At 41.8% G+C, this 19,599-nt stretch overlaps 1 protein-coding gene across 1 annotated transcript; it reads left to right on the top strand.

The window, feature by feature from the left end:
- Positions 1-4,687: 4,687 nt before the first annotated feature.
- LOC124595680 lies at positions 4,688-17,725 on the top strand. Its single transcript, XM_047134538.1, has 3 exons — positions 4,688-4,976; positions 15,231-15,389; positions 16,609-17,725. The coding sequence occupies exons 1-3, from the start codon at positions 4,695-4,697 to the stop codon at positions 16,882-16,884; spliced, it is 717 nt and encodes a 238-aa protein (XP_046990494.1). The 5' UTR covers positions 4,688-4,694; the 3' UTR covers positions 16,885-17,725.
- The last annotated feature ends 1,874 nt before the right edge of the window (positions 17,726-19,599 follow it).

Here is a 19,599-nt window from a genome sequence, read left to right as displayed (position 1 = left end):
GGTCCATAAACCTGTCCTTCCTCTTCCTCACAGAGGGCGTTGGCGTTGTGCTCGATCTGGGCCATCCTACGCTGCTCCAGAGCCGCTCGTACGGCCGGTGACAAGCGGTTTTCTGCTGCTTGAATCCGGTGGTCGTCCGAATGCTTGGCGAACTGCGTCGAATAGAGTCCCAGGGTGACGTTTCATGGTCTTCAGAATTCCTGAATACCCTTCGTTGAAGCTGCTCACTGCCAGGAAAGTCGCAATCTCCACAGTCATTGCACCAGAATGCAAATGCTTGGGGGCTAACTTCCAAACACACGTGCTCAAACTTTTATTTGAATTTTGTGTTTCCTCCCAAGCACCGGTACAATAACTCATCCTCCGAAAGGGCCTCGTAGATCGGTTGAATCACTTTTGTAACTTCATTGGAGTGGTCGTGTTAATATTCGTCCAGATGTCCGGTAGACTCTGCAATGCGCCACTTGCACCAACTAGTTTCCGCAGCCGGACAATTTTGGTGTTGTGGGTGGTCATCAGTCGAACACTTGTGGAAATACGTTGCCCAAATTGCCTTCTTCATCTGTTCCACCGAATTGGAATGCCGTCGGATTGCCAAGCCGTAGTGCGTTCAAAAATGGTTCAAATGGCTCTGAGCACTATGGGACTCAACTGCTGAGGTCATAAGTCCCCTAGAACTTAGAACTACTTAAACCTAACTAACCTAAGGACATCACACACATCCATGCCCGAGGCAGGATTCGAACCTGCGACCGTAGCGGTCGCGCGGTTCCAGACTGTAGCGCCAGAACTGCTCGGCCACCAGCGGCCGGCGTAGTGCGTCTTAAGTTCCTTGTTCACTTGATCCTTGGGCAAGCACATAGAATAATTTTTCGCGGCTACAAAGCCGAAATTCCAGAAAAAAACGGGTGCGTGAAAAACGCCGATTTCAGGCAGGTGCATTTTTTTGTTCAACCGCGATTAACAAACATTTCCGTTCTGTATTCGGAAAAACCGTTTCAGGGGTGGATTCTAAACACTTTTATGGATCCAAAAATCCAATTTAAAAGAAATCGATTTTTTGAACCAAAAGATAGTAAACCTCGCCTTAACTTTGTTAGTGATGAACCGGTGCAAGCAGACATGAGGTTGTAGCTCGATCAGCAAATTCATACATTCTACAGTGACGGTATCAACAAAACTGGTCTCTCGGTGGGGGAAGTGTGTTCGTCACCAGGTGGCGTCTTTGCTGGTCATAGGGGCTGACTTTGAAGCGGAACTCGTCACCGAAGACATTTCTGCCCCACTCAATGAGATTCCAGGTTGAAGACGCGTCTCAAGACACCCAGATATGGGTGGAATACCAACCTGACTATAGCCTGCTATGCAGCCCGACAATCAAGAGTGACGGCCTGAGGTGGCATTTTTTTCCGTAACACACCTTAGGTTGCCAGCCGCCGCTTCCTACAGCACAGCGGTACGTCGACTGCCCGTTTTGTTGCCATTCGTGGTAGGACTTACGTTCCAGCAAGATAATACCCACCCGCACACAGCGAAAATTTCTGCAGTTTGTCTTCGTGCTTAACAAATCCTACCTTGGCTAGCGTGGTTGCTGGCTTTCTCCACAATTGAGAAGGTTTGGAGCATTATGGGCAGGGTCCCCCAAACAGCTTGGGATTTTGACGATAAAACGCCACTTGCACAGAATTTGGCACGATATCCCTCAGGAGAACATACGAAAGCTCTATCAGTCAATTTCAAGCCGAATAACAGCTTGCATAAGGGCCACAGGTGGACCTACGCGTTACTGACTTGCTCAATTTGTGAAGCTGTTTGTCTCGAATAAATCATCCAATTTTTCTGAAATTATGATTTGTCTGTCTGTAAAGGTACATAGCATCTACCGGTTTCCGCCCCATCAGCATAATTCCTTCGAAATCAGAGCTCGTACAGAAAGATTTAAGTAATTTTTTTTCCCACACGCTGTTCGAGAGTGTATAACGCCCCTCCCTGCTTCCCGGGATTTGCGAAATTACAAGTTAACAATGACCGTGAATTATGAATTTTGACCCGTGTCGGGATAAGGCATCCGAATCCGAAGTAAATAATGATTATTCCGCGGGAAACAGGTGACGTTATAACTTGATCGTTATGAAATGCGTAATTTCATTCAATAACGATCGGTAAATGAAACAATGGAAATAATTTGGAAATAAATTTTGCCAGTGGAAATTTTCCGAAAGAAATGATAAGTTGTAAAAGCAATTAAAAAATCGGTCGCCAGCTCAACTGATGAGCGATAGTACTGTTAAGTACGTGAATAATTGTGTGAAAAATAAAGCTTACCTGTTTGTAGCGCAGCACGTGGAACGGGAACTTTTACGTAAGTGCTGTGTCAGGCTCAGTAGTCATATAAAATAATGTTATAACAATCTAACTACACTTAAACATTAATGGTTAACTTTCAAGAAGTATTTTGATAATTATTTTGTTCATAATTTGTCAGCTAAGTGCAATGCTGACAATACAGATAATTATGTATCGAGATTTTGAATAATGGACTGTCGTTCTGTCTTTAAAATTACGTACTTTGCACAGTTTAATTTACTGATAACGAAATATATTGCCAATAATTGATTAACTATGTTTTGAATGATAATAATTCATTAATTGGGCGATTGTCATGTGGAATAAGCTTTATAGTTTCATGAAATATCCTTGAACTAACTTCAGCTGAATATGCATTGAAATAAATCTTAATAATCAAAATTTATTACTTCAGTGTATTATTAAGTTACTACGGTTGGCGTAAGCTTATTAAGTGCAACAATTAACTACGATAACCAATCGTCCAAAACAGTCTGAAATTTACCCTTCACCGTCTATGCAAATAATTTGATAAGTACCATATTTTCTCTTGATAATGGCGTGACACACTCGCTTCAATAAGGTAAGGATCGGAAGGAACTTACTTGGTGTTATTGTCGGGTGGAATGTAACTGCAACACTTCGATTATAAGGCGCTTGTTATTAATTGTTCAACTTCAGAGAAAAGCGCAGTCACTGGCAAGCCTTCTACAATTTTATCCTACGAAAATTACGTAGATCTTACTTCCCTCGTTGTCGGTGGATCGACGGAAGTTCACGGCGGCGACACAATGTGGCATCGGGCTTTTACTGTTGCGACTTGGACCCACAGTGCGCTTCACATTTAAGCCCTCGTTTCTTCATCACTATGCCCAATAATCCATAATAACTTGCCCGCCCATGCTTCCAGATATGCCGACCATTACTCTCCCGTCGTACTTAGATCCACACACTAGCCGTTAGATGTAACACAGCTAGGACTAGCAGCACTCGACTGTACGTCTTACTCCGAGCACGGCGTCACTGCTACTACTGCCCGCTGGCGCGCTCCCGCGCCCAGCGGCACTAACAAGGGAACATCCCCATCGCACCCCCCTCAGATTTAGTTATAAGTTGGCACAGTGGATAGGCCTTGAAAAACTGAACACAGATCAATCGAGAAAACAGGAAGAAGTTGTGTGGAACTATGAAAAAATAAGCAAAATATACAAACTGGGTCGTCCATGCCTAAGATAAGCAATATTAAGGGCAATGTGAGCCGAGGAGCGCCGTGGTCCCGTGATTAGCGTAAACAGCTGCGGAACGAGAGGTCTTTAGTTCGAATCTGCCCTCGGCAGGAAATTTTGCTTTCTTTATTTTCGCAAAGTTATGATCTGTCTGTTCGTTCATTGACGTCTCTGTTCACTGTAATAGGTTTAGTGTCTGTGTTTTGCGACAGCACCGCAAAACCGTGCGATTAGTTGACGAAAGGACGTGTCTCTCCAACGGGAACCGAAAACATTTGATTGCAAGGTCATAGGTCAACCGATTTCTCCACAGGAAAACACGTCTGATATATTCTATACGACACTGGTGACGGCATGTGCGTCACATGGCAGGAATATGTTGTCGCCCCACCCAACTTGTACACTTGGCGAATGGGTAAAAAGATTCTTCTACCTTGCCCGATTTAGGTTTTCTTGTGGATGTAATAATCACTCCAAAAAAAGTGATGAAAACATAAGAGTTTGTCACATAAACTGAAAATAAAAAGTTAAAATTTTCGATCGAGGGAAGATTCGAACCAAAGACCTCTAGTTCCGCAGCTGTTCACGCTAACCACGGGAACACGGCTCTCCTCGTTTCACACTGCCCTTAATATTGCATATATGGCACATGGACGACCCAGTTTGTATATTTTGCTTATTTTTTCATAGTTCCACACAACTTCTTCCTGTTTTCTCGATCGATCTGTGTTCAGTTTTTCAAGGCCTATCCACTGTGCCAACTTATAACTAAATCTGAGGGGGGTGCGATGGGGAGGTTCCCTTGTAAGAAACAATCTCTGTGAATTCAACGCTAACTAAATATGCCCTGACTTGCCAGTGTTAAATATTACGTAATTTAAACATAGTATTTACAGTACATATTTACAGTAGACATTACATCGTATAAAAACTGTTTCATGTGTTAAGCGAGCGAAAAAATTGATAGCAAGGACTGCGTTGTAGTGTCACAAGTGGAACGGTAGAGAAATAGTCTGAAGGTGGCCCGACGAACACTCTGCCAGGCTCTTGAATGTGAACTGCATCGTAGTAACGCAGGTGTACCTGGTGCTGCAGGTGTCCGGGCCGGCGGACGCGTCACCGATGAACGCGGGCCTGCTGGCGGTGTCGGCGCTGCACGTGGCGGTGTGCGTGTGGAGCGCGTGCCGCACCTACCGGCTGGCGTGCCCCTGCGCCCGCGGCTCGGCCGCCTCCTCGCGCTCCGACGGCAGCCGCGGCAGCTCGTGGTACAGCAGCGTGGCCAGCGGCCGCCGCCGCCTCGTCTCCTCCTGGCTGGGCCAGCAGCACCGGCCCACCGCCGCAGCCGGCGCCGGCGCGCCCCAGGTCGTCCTCGTGGCGCCGCCGCTGCCGCCGCCGGGGCAGCCCGTGAGTACACCGTCGTTTGTTTTGTTCGTTTCGGCTTTTACTGAAAAAATTTTGTAATAATTTCATCTTGATGGGTGATAACTCGCATGCTCATCGTATTGTTCACGTTCGTTCAGTATCAGGTTCAAATGGTTCAAATGGCTCTGAGCACTATGGGACTTAACATCTATGGTCATCAGTCCCCTAGAACTAAGAACTACTTAAACCTAACTAACCGAAGGACATCACACAACACCCAGCCATCACGAGGCAGAGAAAATCCCTGACCCCGCCGGGAATCGAACCCGGGAACCCGGGCGTGGGAAGCGAGAACGCTACGGCACGACCACGAGATGCGGGCTCAGTATCAGGACCACCGAGTGAGGTGGCGCAGTGGTTAGCACACTGGACTCGCATTCGGGAGGACGACGGTTCAATCCCGTCTCCGGCCATCCTGATTTAGGTTTTCCGTGATTTTCCCTAAATCGCTTCAGGCAAATGCCGGGATGGTACCTTTGAAAGGGCGCGGCCGACTCCCTTCCCCATCCTTCCCTTACCCGAGCTTGCGCTCCGTCTCTAATGACCTCGTTGTCGACGGGACGTTAAACACCAAGCTCCTCCTCCCTCCTCCTCCAGTATCAGGACCAACAGAATGGAGTGACCTGCCTATTCCCCAGACCCGAACCCGATCGAACCTGTGTGGGATCTATTGAAACGAGCTGATTTCGGACGTCGACAACGACCACTTACTCTGCACGACTTAGGGTGATTCGCCATTGAAGAGTGGGATAATTTGAATCAGCACTGGCTTGATGATCTCATCGGTGGTATGCCAAGATTGATTCAATCCTCCATCCGACCAAGGGGACGGGGCGTTTCACAACGTATTGACGTTGCTAGCAGAAAGGTGGAAGGAGTATATAGAGGGTCTATACAAGGGCGATGTACTTGAGGACAATATTATGGAAATGGAAGACGATGTAGATGAAGATGAAATGGGAGGTATGATACTCCGTGCAGAGTTTGACAGAGCACTGAAAGACCTGAGTCGAAACAAGGCCCCCGGAGTAGACAACATTCCATTGGAACTACTGACGGCCTTGGGAGAGCCAGTCCTGACAAAACTCTACCATCTGGTGAGCAAGATGTATGAAACAGGCGAAATACCCTCAGACTTCAAGAAGAATATAATAATTCCAATCCCAAAGAAAGCAGGTGTTGACAGATGCGAAGATTACCGAACTATCAGTTTAATAAGTCACAGCTGCAAAATACTAACGCGAATTCTTTACAGACGAATGGAAAAACTGGTAGAAGCCGACCTCGGCGAAGATCAGTCTGGATTCCGTAGAAATATTGCAACACGTGAGGCAATACTGACTCTACGACTTATCTTAGAAGAAAGATTAAGGAAAGGCAAACTTACGTTTCTAGCATTTGTAGACTTAGAGAAAGCTTTTGACAATGTTGACTGGAATACTCTCTTTCAAATTCTAAAGGTGGCAGGGGTAAAACACAGGGAGTGAAAGGCTATTTACAATTTGTATAGAAAGCAGATGGCACTTATAAGAGTAAGGGGCACCAAAGGGAAGCAGTGGTTGCGAAGGGAGTGAGACAGGGTTGTGGCCTCTCCCCGATGCTATTAAATCTGTATATTGAGCAAGCAGTAAAGGAAACAAAAGAAAAATTCGGAGTAGCTATTAAAATTCATGGAGAAGAAACAAAAACTTTGAGGTTTGCCGATGACATTGTAATTCTGTCAGAGACAGCAAAGGACTTCGAAGATCAGTTGAACGGAATGGATAGTGTCTTGAAAAGAGGATATAAGATGAACATGAACAAAAGCAAACCGAGGTTAATGGAATGTAGTCTTAAGTCGGGTGATGCTGAGGGAATTCGATTAGGAAATGGGACACTTAAAGTAGTAAAAGAGTTTTGCTATTTGTGGAGCAAAATAACTGACGATGGTCGAATTAGAGAGTACATAAAATGTAGACTGGCAATGGCAAGGAAAGCGTTTCTGAAGAAGAGAAATTTGTTAACATCGAGTATAGATTTAAGTGTCAGGAAGTCCTTCCTGAAAGTATTTGTATGGGGTGTAGCCATGCATGGAAGTGAAACATGGACAATAATAGTTTGGACATGAAGAGAATAGATGCTTTTGAAATGTGCTGCTACAGAAGAATGCTGAAAATTAGATGGGTAGATCACATAACTAATGAGGAGGTATTGAATGGGATTGGGGAGAAGAGAAATTTGTGGCACAACTTGACTAGAAGAAGGTAGGTAGGACATGTTCTGAGGCATCAAGGGATTACCAATTTAGTATTGGAGGGCAGCACGGAGGGTAAAAATCGTAGTGGGAGACCAAGAGATGAATACACTAAGCAGATTCAGAAGGATGTAGGTTGCAGTAGGTACTGGGAGATGAAGAAGCTTGCACAGGATAGTGTAGCATGGAGAGCTGCATCAAACCAGTCTCAGGACTGAAGACCACAACAACAACAACAACAACTGACGTTGCTAAGTGAGTGCTATGAAACCCTCCCCCACCCACCCACCCCCAATCCGCACCCCCCCCCCCCCCCCCCCCCCCCCCGCGAAACAGACGATTTTGTCGTCATACTTTTCTTTTAGTTCGTGGTCTGGACACACTGCAAATGAATATATACGCAATACATATCGCTTAGATGCAATTTTTGTTTCGTTTGCTGTGAATTTCGAAATAAAGGAATGATATGAAGTTTTTGTCGCTGCATGTATTTATGCTAGAGTTAGAATTTGGTAATAGCAGTGTACATTACTTTTACATATACTGTTTCTATACGCAGTCTCCTTCACTTTCTTTGGCCTTACATTAGCGTTGGGCAGCAGTATGTATTCCATGTTCACAGAATCTTTTGTTCTGTGAGCGCAGCCATGTTTTCATTGCATAAATTACACTCTCATCATCTTCAAAGTGCGTCCCATGTAGAGAACCTGAAGTGGACCGAACAAATGGAAGTTCACGGGCGTCAGCTGTGGACTATACACCGAGGTGACAAAATTCATGACACACTTCCTAATGTCGTGTCGGACCTTGTTTAGGCTGGTGTAATGCAGGATCTCGTCGTTTGGACTCGAGTCATCTGATGTCCCCTGCAGAAATACTGAACCATGCTGCCTCTATAGCCGTCCATAACTGCCAAAGTGTTGCCAGTGCAGGACTTTGTACACGAAATGTTCTCTCGATTATGTCCCACAATTGTTCGATAGCTGCCCAGGTCATTAGCACGAGTTGCCTAGAATGTTCCTCCCCAGTGACCTGGTGCATTGTCATCCACAAAAATTCCATCGTTTTCTGGGAACATGAAGTCCATGATTGGCAGCAAATGGTCTCTAAGTATCCGAATGTAGCCACCTGCTGCCAATTATCGGTTCAGTTGGACCAGAGGACCTAATCCATTCCATGCAAACACAGCCCACTCCATTACGGAGCCACCATCAGCTTGCACAGTGCCTTGTTACAATTTGTGGGCTCTGCACCACACTCGAACCCTACCATCAGTTATTAACAACTGAAATTGAGATTCATCTGACCAGGCAACGATTTTCCAGTTGTCCAGGGTCCAAACGATATGGTCATGAGCCCAGGAAAGGCCCTACTATTGGTGTTGTGCTGTTAGCAAAATCACTCATCTGCTGCTGTAGCCCATTAATGACAAATTTCGCCCATCTGTCCTAACAGATGTTTCATCTCAGACCCAACATTGACTTCTGCCGTTATTTCATGCAGTCTTGCTTGTCTGTTAGCACTGACAACTGTACACAAACGCTGCTGCTCACGGTCGTTAAGTGAAGGCTATGGGGCACCGCCTGAAATCTGGCATTCCCGGCACACTCTTGACACTGTGGATCTCGGAATATTCAATTCCCTAACGATTTCCAAAATGGAATGTCCCATGCATGTCACTCCAACTACCAATCCGTGTTCAAAGTCTGTAAGTCCCCATTGCGTGCAGCCATAATGACGTCGGAAACTTCTTCACACGGATCACTTGAGTACAATGACGGCTCTGCAAATGTACTACCCTTTTATGCCTCGTGTAGGTGATACTACTACCATCCAGATATGTACATATAGTTGTCCCACAATTTTGTCACCTCAGTGTAGGATCAATGAGGCAATGATATGCACTCCAGCTTGGCGATGTGTTACTTGGTTTTGAGACTCACATGTGGACAAACATTCTTGTGTCGGAGTAAAATTTCTTTTGGATTCTCGTCAAATGGAAAATATTTCAACAAATTACTAGATATATTATCAACCCCTGCAGAGTTTGTACTTTTTAGATACATGATAATTTTTTGAATTTCTTCTACAGTGATAGGATTAAGGTGCAGTTCTGAAATTGTGTTTGAATATACTGCTTGACAAAGAGTTACAGCTTCATCAACACTGGGATTACAACCAATCTGTTGAGTTACTGATAGGAAGTGTTTATTAAAAATCTCAGTCACCGTTTTGGGGTTATCTACTAGGGTACCTTCATATCTGATTTTATTTACATCTTCTTTGCTTGTTGCATCTCTTCCTGTTTCTTTCTTTACAATGCTACAAATTGTTTTTATTTTATTATTGGAATTATCTATTTTCTTCTCATAACAAAGGGCTTTTGCTTTCTGTTTTAGTTTCTTCAAAATTTTACAGTGTAATCTATAGTGTTCCCATTTTTCTACATTTTCTTGAGTTTGTTCGGAGTGTTCATGTATGCCTGTGAATGAATGGTTGGCCCTATAGGTAACACATAGATCAGGATCACACCTTCACTATCCCAAAAGACTGTCATCATGATTTGGCCAGCAGAGGCAGCTGTCTTGAATTTATTACTTTTCTGGTGATTACGGGTGGTGCCACTCCAATGACAGCATTTCGTTTATGGCTCAAAGTCATGCACCCTCATTCCTTCTCATGTAACAATCTGTAACAGAAAGGCCTCTCCATTGGCCTCTAACTGCTCCATCAGTTCAGATGAAATGCCTTTTCTCTGAATGTTTGTGGTCCTTTCTGAGCACTGGTGGAACACATTGCGAGCACACCTTTGAATATACAAGAGTGCAATGCGTGCCGACAGCTGTAGATCCAAGTGTTCAGTTGCAATACACTGGACTGCAAGAATAATGGCATCCGAGGGATTCAGCTTGTCAGGAGCAGTGGCTATGACAGGACGTCCCGAAAATGTTCGATAGCGAAGCTCAGTTTCTGCACTTACTACTGACACTTTACTGTCTTACCCATCACCCAGCAGTATTCCTTTCAACTGCATCACCACCACACACTGCACACAAACGTTTTGGATCTTCACCGTGGTTTCCTTCTCTGCAAATAAGAATTCTTTTACAGTACGTTGCTTGTAACAAGTGTCTTGTGTAGACGCCCTTTTTTATGGTTCTCTGCGACTCTGCCATCTGTCGGAATTGTTTGAAACTTCCCACACATGGAGAAGAGACATCATTTTTAAAGCATCTAAATGGAAATTATGCTGTGGCATAAAAAAATCGTAGCATCACTTATTGCACAACCCTTGATTTACTTTTTTAGGTAGTGTCAAATCATTAGAGCCTAGACTACACTGAATGAATCAGCAATATTTGGACCTGATCATCTTATGAATCTTATCATAGTGGTACTTTCTCTAAAAGACTTAAACATGCTCTTGTCAAGCTGGTTGACAAAAACGGAGAGAAAATATTGGAAAAGAATTATCAATCCAGCTCATTACTGTCAAACTTTTCAGAAAGTTTCGAGAACATTATGTACAATAGGCTTTATAAATAGTATGCGAAAGCATAGCAGCAAACGACTTGGATTTCAAAAAGGACTCGCAACTGAACAGGCTACTTTTATGTTGACAGATTATATCAACAATTCACAGATTATTACCATTACCATTGTGGATATTTTGTGACTTGGCTATGGCATTTTCTTGTCTGAACCACCATATTGTCATGCAAAAATTACAATGTTATGGAATAGTAGGTTTATAGTTCATTTCATGCATGACAGAAAGCAGACCTATCAGTTTCATTTTGATCATATAACAATAGGTACTCAAAATGTAAAGTTATCATATGTACCACACATCCCATAGTCTTCTATCTTGAGTCCTCTGCACACATAAATGAACTTTTATTTGCAGTCCCAGAAGATGAAAATTTGGTCCTTTTTCAGGTGATATGAATGCAGAAATGTGAAGAAGTGCTAATCCTCTTACTGGAAAGATAGCTGATGAAATATTTGAAATCATCAATAGATTATTGATTAATTAATTATTGTTTTACTTTGACAAGCGTCAGCATATATACAATGCAGAACTTCTCAAACAGTGAAATACAAAAGTTGATAGTTTTGTGTCTATGGAACTACAGATATATTACAACCTTAACTACAATACCCGCGATCTAGAATTCATGTTCCACATTAGTTCATTTACATTTACAAAATGCATTATTATTGATACAGGTGATTTCAGAATGAAGAAATTAGTTTATTTTGAACATTTCCATTCAGTATTAAGTTGTGGGATCATTTCTTGGGCGCACTCAACTTATAAAGACAGTATTTTCGGATGTTATGTTTAGCACATACAGCAGACTTCTTCAAAGAGCTTGGTGTTTCGACAACTGTTTCTCAATATATAGGCTGTACCATAATTAATAAAGAAAACTTATAAGGAAGATGAAGTATATGAAAATTAAAGCAGAAACATCCCATTAAACATTGAAATAATTGGGATGTCTAACTGTGAGCTGACATTGACTTCAGTATGAAATATGTACTAATTAATACGAAGTTGTTACAAACATAAACATTAAGTCTTCATGATCAGTCACTGGTGTGAATGACGACTTTATCTTAAACACAAATAAATATACACTGCCTAGCAATAAAAGTGAATCACAAAGAAGACATGGTCATATGGAACTGTAGCTTTGTACACATACATGTTCTATCAGTGGATATGTGAATGATGCAAGCTGAATGTCTTTGTCTCAAGTAGAAGGCCACCAGAGAGCATTAGTGTTGTTCATGTTTAGCATTATTACCAAGCCTGGTAGGGCACACAAGTGATCACTGTGAAGGATGTGGAGACGCCACATACTCCTGTGAAACAGTGTTGTCAACAGATGTCAGAAAGTGAAAGAGGTCTCATTGTGAATTACCGATTGTTCAGCTGGTCAAACTGTGAAATACCCAATTTTGTGGGGTATTTAGATGTGACAGTGGCCTGATGTTTGCATTGGAATGTGAAGGCAGGCATACTTGTCATCAGCATTCCAGTTGACCACTACAAGAAATAGCATAGCCATGTTGTGCACTGAGAACATCATAACTCCTTCCCTTCTGCACCTGTCATGAGAGAACATGTAATGAACTTCCTGTGGCATTCTGTTTCACAAATTTATTTCAATAAAAGCAGTCTTGATGCTGTCAATCTGCTGCTAGCCTCTATCCAGTGGTGTGATGTGACACAGAATAAAATTTTTTTGGATCAACATCAGTGGAAAAAAAGCAGTGATTGATGAAAGTATAACAAATTTATTTCCACAAAAGCAGTCTTTTTAGATGTAAGTTATTTATTCCATTCGGTGACTGGTTTCAAACTCTTCTAGGATTGTCAGACCATGTTAACCCTTGGTGACAGTGGGAGATGGTGGTGTGGAGCAGGTCACCCTGGAGAGGTGTGGAGAACACTGAGGAGTAAAATGATCTGATGCTGATCCTACAAGAGATCAAAACCAGTCACATTATGAAATAAACAACTTCAACGTGTGACCAAGACTGCATTTACTGAAACAATTTCATTACAGTTTTATCAATCACTGTATTTTCCACAGACAACGTTGCAAAAAATTCTTATTTTCTGTCATGCCACACCACTGTAAGGAGACTAGCAGAGGTGGATTAGGGAATTACTGTCCCATGTGCAGGCTGACATTAACATCACAACACAAACTGCATTTGGAGTTGTGCTGTCACTGGGAAAAATGACCTGCTCCTGAATGCCACCACACTGCGCTCAGTGATCAATCACAGTTCTGCACTCCCTCAAATGACCGTGTTTTGCTTAGGCACAGCAGTGTTAATCCTGGGGTCATGGCACAGGGAGATATCATGTACGACTTCAGGCTATGGCTGGTAGTTACTGAGGTAAGTCTGATGGCACTTTGATACATCTCAGACATCCTGAGTCCTCTTGTATTACTTCTCATGTGACGGTACCATGGTGCCATTTTTCAACAGGAAGGTGCTCATTCACACACAGCACATGTCTCTATGAACTGTCTGCATGATGTTGAGGTACTCCCATGACCAGATAGATCCTCGGATCTGTCACCGATAGAACATATGTGAGACCAGCTTTGATGTCAAGCCCGTTCCAGTGATACTACACGAGGCATTAAGGAACAGTTGCAATAGTTGTGGGCCAGCTTGCCTCAGGAGAGGCTACAATGGCTTTATAGCACCATTCCCTATGGAATCAGTGGGTGCATAGAGGCCAAAGTGGTTGCAATGTCATACTGATAAGTGGGCTCACACTGCCAAGTTATAGTAAATTTAACTCAGTTTTAATAACTGTAATGACATTAGATACCCTCTAAAGCTGTGAGGTTCCATTTTTGTTCTCTCCTCCTCATCTGAGTGCTTCACTCTTTTTGTCAGGGGTGTACATGATCACAGAAAACCACACGAACTTCGATGCTGGACAACAACTGATGAACAACCTTATAATCCAGAACCATCTTCTGTGAAGCCACCACCTAATAAGTGTATTTCCGCTCACCACACACCAGATAAGTTGTGAAAGAGTTTAATAACTGAACAGGAACAGAGTAGGCAATGCTTGAAGTGATGCCTGTGGTAATGAGTCGTGGTACACTATGGTGTTGAAAACAAATAATAAGTTTTCTGTTTGGGCTGCAACAACTGTAATAGAAATATATATGAATAACTCGATAGGCTGGAGATTACTACGGCTGTAGCAGTCTAATGTCAGTTTTGAAGAGCATACCATATGATTAGAGGTCACCACAGTAGGATTCTAAATTTTATTTTATGCAATGTCTTGTTTCTTAAAAACATATAAGAATGGGCCTACATTAATTTCTCTGCATATAAATGCATTCGCATACATTGCTGCTCTACAGAAAGGTCATTTGTCTGAAGCCAGCCATGGCATAAGATAAATGGATAAAATGTAGACTCCTGCCATGCTAGCCTTCAATCCTGCGGAATTCTCTTCTATATGTCAAATATCACATGAGACAAGTAGCTCCTCTAGCCAATAAGCATCATTAAACCCAAAGTCAAGCTATAAGTGGTCCTCGTGGGGGGATGTTTACCCAGAAAGACTGGATCTCTACAGGTCTGCCATTGTATCTCACGTGCAAACTATACAAGAAGTAACTGTTCAATCACATGCATCCATTTCACTGTCTACAGCATCGCACCGAGCGACCTGTAACTACAGCATACCAAAACACCACGCAATCAGCCTGATGATTTGTAGCAATATGGTGTCGACCCAAAAGGTCTTCCAATCTTCATCTCTCATCCGGTGTGCTACCAAATGATATGTGCATGTCCTCACCCCAGCTACTGAATGAAAATGTGCGTGTCCAGGCCCCAGCTACTGAACGAAATGTGCATGTCCTGGACCCCATTACTGAATGAAATGTGCAAGACTTGGACCCAGTTCGAATAATCCATGAGTTGTTGGAGGTCTTTGAGTGATCATGGATGAGGACGGTTCCTCAACGCTCTCAGTGTGTCATTGAGTCCATATTGTAGTTAATCTTTGTAATACTATCTGCCTGCTTAGCTGGGTGGTAGTGTGCTTGCCTCCGATACACTGGGCCTGGGTTTGATTCCCAGACAGGTCGGAGATTTTCTCTACTCGGGGACTGGGTGTTGTGCTGTCCTCACCATCCTTTCATCCTCACCACTGGCTGCAAGTTGTCTGACATGGCGCCGAATGAAATAAGACTTGCACTTGGCAGCCGAATCCAACTTGGTCATCCCCACCAACAATGCCATATGATCATTTCATTTTCTTTTTTTTTTGTAATAGTACAATATCTTGCATTGTTGATTAATGCTGCATGTATACTAAATAACACCCATGAGGTGTGATAGAGAAATAAATTAGATGATACAATTGGGAAGATTTATTTATTTAAATTTTTGTTTGAAAGCACTGTTAGTAACAAATACCTTTCCTTTTCTTGTTTCAGATATTGGCTCCATTGTATGCCATCCAGACGCCAGCAACAAAGTTGCAACCAGCATCAGTCATCAATTTTCACATACCAGCATCATTGCCTTACATGAATCCAATGCCAAAACATCGTCATGGACGACCTAGACCACAGTCTTTACCTTACAGTCAAAGTGTAAGTATGTATTCAGTAAAGTATACAGACTAAAGGGATTTTTACATCCAGGATTAGTTCAGAACAAGCATGAACAAATGAAACAAGTTATTGAACTTTATATTTAGTATATGGCTAATACACACAATTGTCAACAAAGACATATAATTATGCAAATGAGAAACAATGAACTTGAAAAGGTTACGTGTGTTTCATAACTGAATGTTCAGTTCCTCAATGCAGTGCATAGCCTCTGGTGTCGCTAGTAGGAGAGTTTCTTCACTATCATGATAGGCTCAAATGAGACAGTTGCTGAGTGCGAAGTGTACTCTTGCTTGGAGCTCTGTATTCACAGTCTGGACTGGAGAGCCTGTTGCACTTGTGGGAAGCATCTCTGCATTGGCCATGGCTTGTTCGTATTTGATACAGGACAATCCAGCTATTGCACTATTGGTGAGACCCTCTTGGAAGCTCAGCACCCAAGAAGATGCATACCTGTTAATGCTTCCATTAGCCTTAACATCCTTCAGGAGGTTTAAAACATCTGGCAACTGTACCAGAAGCATCACTCAGGGTATCATGTCATAACTGCAGCCTCAGGTTTACAAGTGGCTGGTCCCCTACACATGGGTTTATTAGGATTCCTGGAGACCTTTTTGAATTCCCTTATAATAGCAGTAGATATACACAAATCAGGTGGCATACTTGTTAAAATTGGAAGCCAATGAAAGAACACCTTGTGGTTGCTGAGGACCCCAAGTAGTTCGACATAACTTATTTCTACATGTCAGTGCTTATATACCCACACTGGAGTCACGGCACATTGCACTTGCACTGCAGCAACACCTAAGACAGAACTTTTTTTGATTTCCATTGTAGATATTGAAGACATTGAAGAAGTGACATTAGTGAGCTATGCACATTGTACACCAAATAACTTTCATACATCAGGAGAGCAGTAGTATTAGGTACTTATGTCACAAAAGAACACTAGAGTATTTATTTCATAAAAGCATTTGATACATTACATTGGTAGAATTTCTTGCATTATGTATTCACAGTAACTTGTGTTCTGGTACTTTAATGACAGAGGTAACTTCACTGCAGTGATTTAAAATATTTTTGAGATCTTAACACAATTTTTTTTAACAGATTACTTGTAAAATATAAAACTTGAAATAAATTCTTTTTTTCTTTTACTGAATGAGATTAGTGGTTTAAATTTGCTCTTTTTTAACAGCTGGCTCGACCAAAACGGAAACGTATAGTAGAAGACCAGCGGAGACACCACACACTGGATGGAAGGCACAGTAACAGTGTGCCTGCAAAAACTCAGCCAAAGAAGAAGAGACAAATAACAGAGGAAGAAGTTGAGAAAACATACACAGGTCTCGATCGTAATCTTGCAGAAGAGTTCATCTCTATCGCAATGGAGCCTGGTGTTGGTAAGGAGAGACTGGCTCGATCTGCAAGTGACGGAGTCAGCAGCAGTTCACAGCCTCCTGCCAGCATTTAGTCCTACTATCACCAAGACTGTGAATCAGAGTGAGATGTAGGACCATGTGATCCAGTGTGTGATTTCATGTCCAGAAAGTTCATAAATTATAAATGTTAGACCACTTTCAGACTGAAGACGTGGTGTAAATATACACATGGACTGATTCTACAACAAAATGTGTGGATTATGCATCCTGACAAAGATCCATGCAGAAACAAAGTGCAATATTTTCATTCAGCTGAATGATTTGAGTTACCACAACATAAAGAAAGTTATTGTCATAGATTTATTCCTTCACTGCTTTTATCATCATTTTTTCATCAATTTAACGTACATTCTAGTATTGCATTCTGTGCTTGTGCTTTTGCTTTGTGTGTGTGTGTGTGTGTGTGTGTGTGTGTGTGTGTGTGTGTGTGTAAGAGAGAGAGAGAGAGAGAGAGAGAGAGAGAGAGAGAGAGAGAGTGTATACATGTGTGTGAAAAAGAGAGAGGAAGAGAGAGAGAGAGAGAGATTGCTCCCAATCAGCATTCTCTCTACTGGTGTCATTACATTTTACTACGAAATCATGTAGGTACAGTTCTTTTGAAGAATTTTGTACACATCATTATACAGATAAAATCTTTAGTTGAACATTACATCTTAGAACAAATATATGTATGGCAATAAGGAACTGACAATTTTGTATGAGAGTAACTGCAGAAATTTTTCATATACATACTACCCATTTCAGAAGAGTTACACGAAAATAAATAATACAGTATTACATTTGTAAGAAATACAAACTGAAATCTATTATTGTATGGGATTGCTGGCACAATATTTTATCTGTAAAGAACAATAAATAGTCTGTACATCATAAGTAATATATATTAATAATTATTAAACACTGTCCTACAAAACAGCAACTCATCCTTTATACTGACTTGAAGAGAAAATTCCACCTACCATCTAACCGTATAATGTTGACAATACTTTGAACAACTGTAGCAGACCAGCAGGTATGGAACATGGCTTCTGGATAAAATTTGATGCTGACTGTAGTGAAAGACCCTAAATATATGATGTCGTCATGCCTCCATCCATTATTTTAGTAGCCATTAAAATGAAACAGCCAATCAAAATGTAGCAGACATTTTCAAAAGTACCAGTATCTAATTTTGTTATGCCATGTTCAAGCATATGTGAAAACTGTGCATTTCCAACTCTGTATTACTTACAAAAATGTTTACTTCAATTGCTGTACCTGTCATCTCATGTGCACATACAGCATCAACAAAAGGTAAGTGTCAATTAAATTGCATAAAATGGCACCAAGTTCAAAAGAATATTGCCAACGCTACAGTATTTCCATGTCAAAAATGTATGTAAGCTTCACCTGAATTGCATAAAACAGTTACATGTTCAAATAAATTTGCCAGTACTACAGTATTTCTAAAAATTACCTAAGCTTTGCCTGAATTGTGTAAAAATTAGGCCGTGTTCAAAAAGATATTTCCACATCAAAAAAAATATGTAATCTTCACTGGAACTGGGGTCACATTAAAATAAATAATCATGTAGGCTTCTTCACCTGAATTCAGTAAAACACACACACACACACACACACACACACACACACACACACACACACACACACACACACACAAACAAACAAACAAACAAACGTGCATCTACATGGACCTAATGAAAAGTATAAATACATTACCATGTTTCCATACTTCACCAAATAGTGTAAAGTATCATCATTAACATTCATCCATACCTATTATTCATGAAATATATGTAAGCAACAAAAATTCTGCCTCACCAGTAAATTTCATCCCTAACCCTTCTGTCTGTTTTATATCCAACTGTGCTTCACTCCACTATAATTTACTCTTTCATTGCATTCAATGTCATAAGATAGAGAAGCTTTAATAAAATAAACAAATTTAACTTATCATCACAGGAAAACAGTAACAAATCACATTTAACACTTTAAAATTTATCTTCGAACGTCTGCCAATTCAGTTCCTTTAGCATCTTTGAGACACACTCCCACAGGTCAGACAAAACTGTAACCATTTGTGCTGCTGTTCTTTGAATCCATTCGATATGCCCTGTGAGTCCCATGTGCTATGGGTTCTGCACACCTGAGCACTATTCTATGATAGGTCCCATGGGTGTTTTGTATGCAGTCTCCATTGTAGACTGCTTCCATTTCCCCAGTATTCTGCTAATGAACTGATTTATCTACAACTAAGACAATGTGATCACTAAAATCCTACAATCATAAGTCTGGGGTGGAATACAAACAATTACAAAAAGGATAGATTGCTTCTCACTGTAAAGATGACACATTGGATTGCAGACAAGAGCAACAAAAAGACTGTTACACACTAAGTTTTCTGCCAAACCCTTCTTCAGACAAGGAAGGAAACCACATACATTCACACAAAAAGGCACTTATCACACACACACACACACACACATGACAACTATCTCTAGCTGCTGTGGCCATATTGCATCTACTGTGTTGAATGAGCAGCAATTGGGATTCGGACGGAGAAGGGGAAAGGATAGCACAATATGGGTAGGGGAGCATGCAGGGACTAGAAGGTGGCAGGACAAGGCTGACAAGGGCAGTGGCAGGAGACTGTGCCAGGAAAAGATGGATACATGCACTGACAGAGAGCAGCGGACAGTGAGTGTGAGCAGATGTGAACTGGGGGGCGGCAATGTAACAAATGGAGT

The sequence above is a fragment of the Schistocerca americana genome, chromosome 2, assembly GCF_021461395.2.
Source record: "Schistocerca americana isolate TAMUIC-IGC-003095 chromosome 2, iqSchAmer2.1, whole genome shotgun sequence".
In the NCBI taxonomy this organism is placed as follows: Eukaryota; Metazoa; Arthropoda; class Insecta; order Orthoptera; family Acrididae; genus Schistocerca; species Schistocerca americana.
Note: the sequence above shows the minus strand (reverse complement) of the source record. Positions and strands in the feature narration are given on the sequence as shown.

Excerpts from the sequence above, each read along its gene's own strand:
- LOC124595680 (XM_047134538.1), top strand. The coding sequence starts at position 4,695 with ATGAACGCGGGCCTGCTGGCGGTGTCGGCGCTGCACGTGGCGGTGTGC. Across the intron at positions 4,977-15,230 it reads TGCCGCCGCCGGGGCAGCCC|ATATTGGCTCCATTGTATGC; the intron begins GTGAGTACACCG and ends TTCTTGTTTCAG. Across the intron at positions 15,390-16,608 it reads CTTTACCTTACAGTCAAAGT|CTGGCTCGACCAAAACGGAA; the intron begins GTAAGTATGTAT and ends CTTTTTTAACAG.